General features: G+C 32.7%; 1 protein-coding gene across 10 annotated transcripts in view; it reads left to right on the top strand.

Moving 5' to 3' along the window:
* The window catches only part of MIPOL1 (mirror-image polydactyly 1), a 353,484-nt gene that overhangs the window by 146,968 nt on the left and 194,253 nt on the right, over positions 1-12,263 (top strand). For 9 of the 10 annotated variants that reach the window (XM_027572040.2, XM_027572042.2, XM_027572043.2 and 6 more), the window contains one exon: positions 3,694-3,801. In XM_027572040.2, the coding sequence (XP_027427841.2) occupies positions 3,694-3,801 (108 nt within the window). Of the gene's footprint in view, positions 1-3,693; positions 3,802-4,662; positions 4,925-12,263 lie in introns of those variants that run through there. The other variant, XM_027572050.2, reaches the window with a different exon arrangement.

Genomic DNA, 12,263 nt, shown 5'->3' with positions numbered 1-12,263 from the left:
CTATATTAATGATCTCAGTATAGTAATGATTTCAAAATTGTGATATTCTAACATTCTCTTTTTTTTTATTAGCTTGAATACTTCTGTAGTGATTTTCTTATCTATTGTTTGATTACCTAGTGGTAAAGTTTATATAAGAAAGGGTAGATAAATTCTTGGCTTACTAGTATTCCCCAATAGTGATAGAATTAGTTTTTTAAAAATTTTATTGTCGGGACGCCTGGGTGGCTCAGTCGGTTAAGCGTCTGCCTTCGGCTCAGGTCATGATCCCAGGGTCCTGGGATCGAGTCCTGCATTGGGCTCCTTGCTGGGCGGGGAGCCTGCTTCTCCCTCTGCCTGCCTCTTGTCTCTCTCTCTCTCTGATAAATAAATAAAATCTTTATAAAAAAAACAATTTATTGTCATTATAAACTCAATAATTTAAACATATAGTGTGTCTTACAATATATTTCAGTTACTATCCTTATTTGATCATATTCTTTTCTGTTTAGCTGGTGGGGGACTTTTCAAGTTGTCTCCTGAGTCCTTTCTGAGTCTCTTTGATAGTTCCTCAGTACTGATAGTTAATACAAAACTTCTACTAAGAACACGTGTTATTGGATCATATTGTACATTTCTTGTCCCAGAGCTGGAGTCAGCCATATATCCACGGAGTCCTATATTTTTAGTAAGAAATGGTACTTGGACCCACAGGGTAGGTGCTGGGAGTACTCATTGCTACTGGGTTTCATGTTATTTCTACCCTTTTCAATGGGCAAAACTAGGAAATACACAAACACACATTTTTTTAAAGATAAAGCTCTTTGTATCCTTGTACTGACACTTCCAATGCAAATTCTGAACTGAAGGGCTTTTTATTTAACCTATTTTGTCTTTCATCTTTATCTTTAGTCTCATATGGTGAGAATTCTGTTCTCAGAGACTCTGTAACAGTATACAGATAGCATTTACCTAAGTTCAATTTGAGTATTAAAAAAAATTTTAAGGGGCACCTGGGTGGCTCAGTTGGTTAAGCGTCTGGCTCTTGATTTTGGCTCAGGTCGTGATCTCAGGGATCATGGGGATCAAACCACATCCTGGCTCTCCACTCAGCGGGGAGTCTGCTTGTCTCCCTCTCCTTTCATCCCTCCCCCCACTCAAGCGCACGTGCATGCTCTCTCTCTTCCTCTCCCTCTCCCTCTCTGTAAAATAAAATAAATAAATCTTTAAAAAAATAAAAATAAAAAAATTTTAAATATAAAAATGTAAGAAACCTCCTAGGTTTCTTGTTTCTTTTCATTCATGAAAGTAGGAAGGATCACTAAACACTTGAAAGTGTAGCCCTTTAGGACACTTGCTAGTTTGAGTGGTCCCTGGCCCAGCCTTATTTTCTATCCCTCTTGTACTTCATGGCCATGAAAACTGAGCCCAAGTATGCAGTGTGGATAAATGCCCTCGGGTTCAAAAATAGCTTTATTTTTCTTAAGCCATACTTCTCTGTTTGGCTATAGTATATTTTATTTTGTGGATCATGTAGGTAGGAAAGGAGTCTCTATCCTTGGGTTATTTCTAATTTACTTAGAAACACAAAAAATAGGTGGTCAGACAACTTGTGACCATGATTTCTCACTTTCTCCAGATAGACCCTTGATGTTTCTGCCTTCTCTCCTGTATTCTTCCTCTTTCTCCTCTTTCAGCTTATAAAATCATGTTCCCCAAATAAGCCCAGCTCAGATGTCATCTGTTCTATGAAACATTCTTTTATTCCATAGCCAAATTATCTACCCCACCTTTGTAACATCCTAGGTCATGTTTAGTCATTCCATTTAAGTACTTAATATGTAATAATTTTGTATTAAAATTAATTGAAAATGTAGAGGATAATTCTAATAAAGAATACTTCTACTAGATTGTGATGCTCACTGCTATGTCTTACTCATTTTCATGCCTCATGATTTGTGTTTTCACAAAACATTTGTATTTTGGTTGCATTTGTGACCAAATACTTGAATTGTTACGAGCTAAAGAAGGACAGCTGTAGAGTTTAATGTGTAAATCATGTGTCACTTCCAAATAAAGGCCAGATGATGTCATGTCAGAAAGGTTTCACTCAAATAATTTTTAAAAATGTGATAAGTGAATTAAGTTGTCACACAGCACATGTTGGAATAGACTTGGCAACCTGAAATGATATGCCACTGTATCAGTCAATACTGTATTATATTTACAGAACTTAATTTCAGCAAAACTTTATCTGCTAAGTTAAATTAATATTTTAAAGTTTTGATTTTGCGATTATTATTTTACTTCATTTATAAATGTATTTTGGTTTTATAATTACATATGCAGGAGGCATGTATACTCAATGTTATATTTGTAAAACATCATTATATAAGTCAATATCATCAATTTGGTAAAACTTTTTCTTTTAAATGGATTTGTATCTTACTCAAGCAGGAGAAATACTGATATAGACTAAAGAATATTATACAGGTCAGAGGCAAAAGAAATCAGTGTCAGATGCCAATTTGGATTATGACTGTGTCTGGAATGTATCATAATAATGATTTTTAATTCATTAGGACAACTAGCCTTTTGTCAAATAATCTAGAATTAATTTTGTCTAGGTCTTGAATCAGTATGCATATTTATTTATTGGTTGTTACTTCAATATGCTAATTTTTTAGGTTTATTTATTTTTTTAAATAATCTCTACATCCAACACGGGGCTTAAACTCATGACCCCAAGATCAAGAGTTGCATGCTCTATCCAACTGAGCCAGCCAGGCAGTCTTTAAATATTCTAATTTAAAAATAGATGACTTAAGGAGAGATTTTTAACTTTTTCCTGGAAGATGGGTTTAGTACTGTATTCCTTTAGCTAATCCCCCAGATATCTTCATATGGTCCTGAATGACAACACATCACTTTATATCTTGTACAATTATTGTGTAAAATGTTTGATATATTTATATGAAGATCTTGGATTCAAATGGCATGGTACTTCAATTATTTTTTTCAAAATAGATGCCCATTTATGCTTTTATTTATAATTAATTTTTTAAAATTTTCATATATTCCCAGTAGGTCAGAATATCATTTCATATGTTTGTTATCACTTGTTTTACTTAAAATAAGGTTTAGTCAAAATAGAAATTAAAAACACTTGTTTCCTTAGTTGTTTCCAAACCTTATAGCACTCTATAGTTATTACTTTTTTCCTTACACAATTGTTTCCTTTAGATGTTTCTAAAAATCTAAAAAACCTCTTACTGTATATTTTATGATAATTGTTATTTTTTAAAAACTCAAAAAATCATCACAGAATATCATATTGTGGTTTACGTAGAACCCCATTTGATTTTTAGAAGCATGCTTTTATTCAGCCAAAAGATATATAATAAAAACTGTTTGATTAGTGAAGAAAACATTTTTCAATGTAGTTTGACCTTAATTTTATGAAAAAATAAGTATTTTTCTAATTTTATGGTAATATTTAGATTAATAAAAGACAAACAATTGCAATTGAATTGCCAGACTACTATAAACATATGTTCGTGTTCATCATTACTTTTAACTTACTATTCTTGTTGCAAAAGATACCTTGTCTTTTAGAGAATGCAGTGGTATTATTTACATTAATTCATGTGGCTTGTTTAGAAAAAAAAAAATGCTATAACTCCTTTACTTAATGGGATTCTTCCCCTGTGGCAGTGCAAACGGCTAGAGCAGGAGCTTCATCATCTGAAAGAGCAGAACCAGACTTCAGCAAACAACATGAGACATCTGACTGCTGAAAACAATCAGGAACGTGCTCTGAAGGTAAATCTCCATTCCTTCTTCCAAGCAAATTAAGGTTGTAAGCCCGTGGTGCCAGCTTTCTGTGCTGCATATATCAGTTGTGTACATTTCAGCAGAAGTGAGCTGTGGTGTTTGCCAACAACCCCTTCTTTAAACACAGATACAGCACCCTTCTGTTATGGTATTATTTTATTTCGTGTATGTGTACATGAAAACAACGTATTTTCTGCATTTTGAGTGGTGGCATATTAATACTTTGGGTATGTGTTCATTCTGTTTCTGATTTTATGGTATACTGTTATCTTTTGTAGTTAGTAAAAATTGGCCACACTAAAAGGGAAAAAAATTAAACCATGAGCCTTTTCTTCACATCAATATTTATTACACTAATCTTGTGGTATTATTAACCCACAGAACTGACACTCCCTGAAGGGTATGTGAATATGTTTGCGAATTGAAATAGTTCTTAAAATGTTACTTATTACAAGAAAAGAAAGAAAATATAGTCTACCAGAACTTGAAACATGTGAAGGTAATGTTTCATGACAAGAGGTTCTGTTTCATTGTAATAGAGATCCAATAATCACGAAAAAGGATGCCGCTTTGATTCTACTACTTACATATTTTTTCTTATGGTACTTAGGACTTTCCATTCTCCTTCTTTGTCTTTGTCTCGCTTCCTAGCATAGCACCTGTGACATAGTAGTGGTTCCTGCCCTCAAGGTGCTTACTTTCTCATTAACTGGTTAAAAATAAAAACAAAATCATATGCCCAGGAAACAGAAAAGATTCATTCTTATTGCAATTGTTCAGTAAGACAAAATGTGCTATCAAGAATACTGTACTTTGTTGTCTTAAATTCATTTTTGCTACGAATTACAGGAGAATATTATGGCATTAGCAGTGCAACTCACTAAACCAGAATTATCTACCAAAAGTGAGAAAAATGGTGACATTTTGAAGTGGAAAATATGTTTCGTCTATCCAAAAAGTGTGAAGTTTGGTTGAAGTCAGATATTTCTACAAATGTGTTTGGCTTCATTTTGAAATTTTCAGTAAGTAGTTAGGAATTTGTAGTAACTTTGTTGTCATTGTTTAATGCACGTTCTCTTCATTTCTCTCAAATTTATAGATCAGAACAATAAAGTGGAAAGAAAAGAAATGTAGATTCTTGATCACTTTTTAATTACCCCAAGGAATTTGCCATATGATTAAAATTTAGTATAATAATTTTTTCAAATGTATACTTGCAGATCGATAGTAACTTTGTTTTAAAGGCAGCTTCCATTATGTGTGCCAATTTATTATTAGCATCAGGGACAGATTTCATGTGCTATATGTGACATGGCTATCTCCATATAAAACAGACCTAGAATTAAAATTCTAGTTTGTTGAGTACATAATAATACCACAGTCCTTATTCTGGCTTTCTTTGTTGTGTATTTGTGTTAAACTGAATTAAATGGCACCTGCTATTTATGGAGAGAAAGAAATGCACATTTCTAAGAGGTTATTAAAATTAGAAGGTTAGATATAGACCAAAAAAAACGGGAAGTTCAAAACCAAACCAAACAAAATCCCTATAAAGTAGAAATCTCTATGAACTATAGACTATATAAAACAATATATAAACAAAGCTACATTTTTAATCCTGACAAATATACTATGTTAAAATCTTTTCTAGTTTCTCACCTTTTTCTGCATAAGTGTCAGATTTTTCTGTTGTCTTTTAATCTTTCATACCTTCATCCATTCACTAACCAACTTAAGTTTTTTGTAGAGTTAGGATAGGAGGAAGAATTTTTAGACTCATCAATTTAATCTTTTTAAAGCTCCAGTGTTCATTTTCACTCTTTTAAAAATGTCTGTCTTGTATAATACTGGCTTCGAATCATTTTTTAGTTATTTTATGCTATCCTTCCTCATGAGAAACCTTAAATTTATTATATATTTATATCTGCTTTATTCTGAATCATTTTTTAAAAATTATTCTTACCTTCCAGGGATGATGTTCTTTCTTTATTTGGTGTTTTGGTTACTGCACACTGTGTCTTCAAGTTGCCATATAAGTTATGAATAATAAGTATATTACCAAGCTATCTGATGAATCAACTTTTCGTCTCCTTTCACAGCAGTATGCCTGTCTTTTACAGTCCACCTACAGGTATCATTTTTTTGTTAACTCATTCAATATTTAGTTAGTATCTAAATAAGCTTTAGGAAGAAATTTTAAAAAGAGTCAATGTCTCTAGGAGCTTTCAGTCAGTCAAGAATACTTCTAGTATTTTATCATAAATAGTACTATTATTGATATCAGTTAAAAGTAAATTTGACTAGGATAAGAGCTGAAAAATTAATGCTTTTTTTAATTGTGTAATATTGAAATTCATAAAGGAAACAGTACTAGAGATATGTTTGGGAAAAATCCAAGTTAATGATCATACATTATATAGAACTTTCCAATTAATTATGGCAAATACATGATCATACAAGGAAATACTTTTTAATATTATAGTGCTGTTCAAATAATAAATCTTTGTTTACTCTAATAACCTGGAAATCCTAAATTATTTTTTATGTGGAACATAAAATCAGATTTTTGGTGATCATAATGAGCATTATTTTTGAAGTAGCATGGAATTATACTAGCTAAATTTGCTAGCATGGCATTTTTTTCCTCTACTTTTATAATGTTTGCAGTTTTCCCTAATAACAAGTAAAACACAGTGGTACCTATAGATGAAGGGCTAAATTTATACTAATACTAGTCTGTACCTTGAGAGTTACTTTAAAAAAAAAAGAGAGCTTATCATCTCATTTAAAATAAATTTTACCTATTTATGTTAAGAAATTGGTTTCTTGAAGAACACAGTTTTGGACATTTAATGTTTTTAAATAAGTTTATATTAACCATAAATATGCAGACATCAGACTTAAGAAATTTCACATATACTGCCTTTTTTCCCTCTTTCATTTTATTTATTTATCATCTTTATCATATATCTTTAACTTCCTACAGTTGAGCTTCTCCACTGTAATTCCATTGAAAGCCCTTCATTCTTAGATTATAAGTGGCATCTGATGATTAAACTTGTGAAACTTATTCCCTATCCTACTCAGTATCCCAGTCAATGTAACTAGAATACATTTCCATTTTGTTGGCCCTGCCCTTTTGAAAACTCTCCTATAGTTCTCTATTGCTGTATCCTCATCATTTTTTTCTTTGATTGCTCTTCTTTAGCTGGTGCCTCCTTTTCTACCTATTCCCAAGTTATGTGATTAGTCCCTTATTATTATTTAAAAAAAAAACCAAAAAACTTTTTTAGAGCAGTTGTAGATTCACCACAGTAGAATTGAGCAGAGAGTGCAGAGTTCCCACATACCTCCTGCCTTCACACATGTACATGCCCCGGTGCCCAACACCAGAGTGGTATATTTGTTACAGTTCACAGATCTGTATCAGTATAACCCACAGTCCATAGTTCACAGTAACCTATGCATTCTAATGTACATGACACATATCTACCATTGTAGTATTATACAGAAGAGTTTCACTCTAAAAATCCTCTGTGTTCTACCTCTTTATTTTTCTCTCCTCCTAATACTTGCCGGCCATTAATCTTTTTACTGTTTCCATAGTTTTGCCTTTTCCAGAATGTCATATAGTTGGAATCATACAGTATGTATTCATTTAAACTTTCACCATACCTTTTGATGGCTGTGCAGCTCATTTGTTTTAATGTCTAGTATTCCATTTTCTGGGTGTACACAGTTTATTTATTCACCTACTGAAGGATATCTTGGTTGCTTCCAGATTTGGGCAGTTACGAATAAAGTTGCTGTGAACATCCATTTGCAGAATTTTTTGGACATATATTTTTCAACTCCTTTGGATAGATACCAAGGACTGCAGTTGCTGGATTGTATGATAAGAATATACTTAGTTTTGTAAGAAACTACCAAACTATCTTCCAAAGTAGCTGTGCCATTTTTCATTCCTTCCAGTAATGAATGAGTTTTTGTTGTTTCACTTTCACATCAGCATTGGGAGTTTCTTTTATTGTAGGCTTGTTTGTTCTAATTTCATCCATTCCTACAGTATCACCTATTATTTATGTCCTAATGACTACCTTCTGCCCTTCCACTTAGATCTTAATGTTTCCTTAACCTCAACAAGTTTGAAAACAAATTGCTAATTTGACTCCCTAAGCCTTTTCTCCGTGGAAAGAAGTCAGGACCTGAGACTAACACTATTGACTGTATAACTTAACATTTATTCCCAATCATATTCTCCTTTGTTTGTCTTTACTATAAAAGCAGGAGAAGTTAAACACTTTCTTAGCCTTTCTTTTTACCAATGTGACATAAGAGGAATTCCACAGCCAGGGAGAGAGAAGTTGGAGAGTCTCTGGAAAAGTTTTTGTTTCCCTCACATAGGACAGATGTAGCAGGCACCATTCCTTTTTTTCTTATTATCTTGAACACTTCCTTGCTGCCTGGAAGTGCAGCAGCCATTTTATAGCCATGAGGAAAACACCTGAGAGAAGCTGGCCATTAACATCAATTAAGCCCCTTAGCCAATGAGCTACTTTGAGAACATTAAGCACCCATACCCTGATTTCTTTTTCTGGTGATAGACATACCCTATATTTTAAATTGCTCCTAATAGTTTTCCATTATTTACTTCCAAATTGATCAGTTAATATCTATTAATCAATGATACTACCATGCTCCTTAGACATGTAGGCCAATATAGTTGACATAATTTTCATATTCTTTTTTTAAGCTGTCATCCACCATAAAGCAGTGGGACATCCAGTATTGTCAATTCTGTAACAATGATTTCTCGCCCATTTTCCCGCCTGTTCTTATTATCTTACCTCTACCCTATGTTAGGTTCATGATCTAGACGGTAATATTACAGACATACCTCATTTTATTGTGCTTTACTTTATTGCACTTCACAGATAATACATTTTCTGCAAATTGAAGGTTTGTGGCAAACGGATGCCAAGTAAGTCTATCGGAGCCATTTTTTTCAATAGTATTTGCTTATTTTGTGTTTTGGTAACTCTTTTGCAGTATTTCACATTTTTTCATTAGCGTTATTTTTGTTATGGTGATTTGTGATCAGTGATTACAACTCACTGAAAGCTCAGATGATGGTTATCATTTTTTAACAATATTTTTTATTATGTTAATCACCATATATTATATCATTAGTTTTTGATGTAGTGGTCCATGAAAAATAAAGTATTTTTTAATTAAGGTATGTACATTTTGTCTTTTTGGACATGATGCTATTGCACAGTTAATAGAATATAGTATAGTGTAAACATATCTTTTATATGCACTGGGAAATAAATTCATTTGAGTTGCTCTATTGCAATATTTGCTTTATTGCAGAGGTCTAGAAGCAAACCCATAATATTTCTGAAGTATGCCTGTACCCTCCTAACTAACTCTTCTGTCCTCAGTTTCTCACCTCTGTAACCAGTCATCACTTTCATTTGCAATCATTCTAAAACACAAGTGACACTTTCCTACTCAAAAACTTTCACTGTCTTGCATTTTCAACAGTATGAGAAAATAGAGATATCCTGAATGACCCTTCTGATAAAAAAGAAATGAAAAAGGATGGCCAAAATTTATAATTTAAGTTTATTTTACAACAACATTATAGAGAAGGCAGGAAGATAAGGAATTTACAAAGGCCTAAAACAACAAGAAATGAGGGCGGGAGGCAAGGAAGGGGAACTTGAGAAGTAAGTGATTGCCTGAAGTTGTCTTTCACCCTGAGAGCATTTGTCAAACCTTGGTGAATTTTCCATTTTAATGGTTTCAAGGGCAAGACAAACAAGAGATAGAGCCTGGAGCCTGTTTAAGCCAGAGAGTGTAATGAGATATCCTCTCTTGAAGCTGGTATTATAATGGCCACACCATTAGTGTTTAGGTGAACAAGAGTCAAGCCCTTCCTACAAAATAAGGTAACAAAGGAATTTGACTTTCTTGACTGTGGAGGGAGTGAAATCGCTGAGAATTCATCTTCCTTGTCCAGCTTTCAGGCAGGCAGGTTTAGAACTACACAGGTTGCCTGAATTCTTGCTATTTGTGTAGTTCTAAAAGCTGAGGATTTAATTGAAGTAGTCCTACCCTGGAGGGGCCCATAGACAACAAACTAAATTACTTTCCATTTAGCCTCTAATATTTCTTGTAGATAAAATTTCAAAGACCCAGAGCTATCAAAAAACACGTAAGAGAAAAAAGCACTTCTAATGAAAGTTAGTGAAAACATAAGGAAGCAGAATCATATACTTCAACAACAAATACTTTAGGTATTCTAATTATTAGTCACAGAATATAAGTGTTTAAGTAATATCTTCAAAAATAGTTGCTTGAAAATAAGAGCAAGGAAAATGACCAAAAATGAACAAGTAAATTTGGGAAAACTAAAGAGATTGAATTTACAGAAATTAATAAAATAATTAAAATTAAACAGCAGATAGGTTTAACAACAGATTACATACAATGTAAGAAACTATTAGTGAACTGGTAGATCTGAACCAAGTATGGAAATGGAAGCCAGAAAGACGAAGAAATGAAAAATATAAAATAGATGTTGACATAAAAGATAGAGTGAGAAGATCTAAAATAAATCATTTAGAAGTCTAGAGTAGATAATATTGGGAAAGGAAAAGGGCAAGATACAAAGAAATCATGACTGAGCATCTTCCAGAATTGTCAAATGACAAAAGCCTTAGATCCAGGGGATACCAAATGAATTCTAAGTATGGCAAATTAGGAGAAACTGCAGAACATTTAAGTTAAAGCTCTTAAAAACAGCTATTAGAAAAGACATATTTAACAAAGGAATAGCATTTAGACTCACTGACTTCTCAATAGTAATAATGGAATAATTTCTTAAATATCCTGAAAGCAACAATGGGAATAATTCCTTAAATATGCAGAGAGAAAGTAACTGTCAAGAGCAAGAGTGAAATAATGGTCAGATAAATAAAAAACTTCAGTTGCTTTCTATTATGTGTAGAGTATAATCCAAACCTCCTAATTTAAGACTTAAGAATTTAAGACACCACACTACAATTTTAGCCTGTTTTTTTTTAATTTTCCTTCTTCTTTCTTTTTTTTTTTTTTACTATTTCTCTCTTTGTAGTCTTGATAAACCCTAACCATCCCCCACTACTTCCTAAATATGTCATATTCTTTCATTTCCTCTGATCTTTACTTCTGTTATGACTTATTTAATTCTGTATCTAGTATCAGTTGATTGCTTACGTGTCATCTCTAAATCAAAAACTTGAACATAAGGGATCATAGCCTTTTCAGGTTGCTGTTCTCTTGGAATTTAGCACATTGTTGAACTCATTACATAATCACTAGGTATTTGAAATCAGAAATTAGTTTTAATCTATCCTAGTTGAAGTCAACATATTTATTAACTATTTACTAAGTTCAAGACATGGAGGATATGGAATTATTCCAGAATAATGTCTTCGTAGTCACTAACTGGGCCCAATTAAAACTCTCTAGAAAGATTTCTGTCTTGTGCTAAAGTGTCTTCACTCATGAATTGAACAATGCAGTGTCAGGAATTCTAGTTTTTCACTATTGGCTTGAAAATATCGATAGACTAGATTTTTGTTTATGCATTTTTTTTCCTTTGCTATTTAGAGTTCACTGCAGGATAAGCTCTTTTAAGAGAATGAGTAAATAGCAAGCACTATTATTTACATTTGATAGTAAATAATAATATAATTTCTTATGATGAAATCATATATTGAGATGAGTTATTAGTCATTCGCTTATATTGGCCATGTAAATGGACTGTCTTTGATATGCCCAGATGATATCACCTTTCTACTGTCTGTGGAGTATGGTTTTAGATTATTTTCTAGTGGATAACTGCAGTAATAGATCTTGAATTTAAAATCCTGAATTTCTCCATTTACTAGCTATATAGCATTGGGAAAATCTGAGATTGGCTATTTGTAAGATAATGAGAGCAAATATATTGTACAATTGAGAAAATGTATGGACAATATATAAAGTAGGGGACACATTATTCCATATGGTGTGGTAGTAGAAAGAACATTTGTGTAGGTGTCAGACACCTGTTTTCTTGTCTGCTGTACCATGAACAAACTGTATGATCTTGTCAAATTATTTTACATCTTTAAAACGAGGAAGTTTAATAACATTTGGAGTCATTTAAATTAGAAAATGTGATTTTATAAATGTGTAGTGTTATATCATAGATATATATTTATGAGATGATGAATTCAGGCCCACATAGATTCTGCATTAAGGGAAGAGCAGTCCATTTTAAGCTAGTATGGTCTTAGGATGACCATATAATTTATCTTTAAACGAAGACTTTTTTTTAGAACAAAAGAAATATGATTAAAAATTATACCAGGACAAAGGGTTGTGGCTACAAAGGGGCAGGGGGGGGGTGACACAAT

This window comes from Zalophus californianus, chromosome 6 (assembly GCF_009762305.2).
Source record: "Zalophus californianus isolate mZalCal1 chromosome 6, mZalCal1.pri.v2, whole genome shotgun sequence".
Classification (NCBI taxonomy): domain Eukaryota; kingdom Metazoa; phylum Chordata; class Mammalia; order Carnivora; family Otariidae; genus Zalophus; species Zalophus californianus.
Note: the sequence above shows the minus strand (reverse complement) of the source record. Positions and strands in the feature narration are given on the sequence as shown.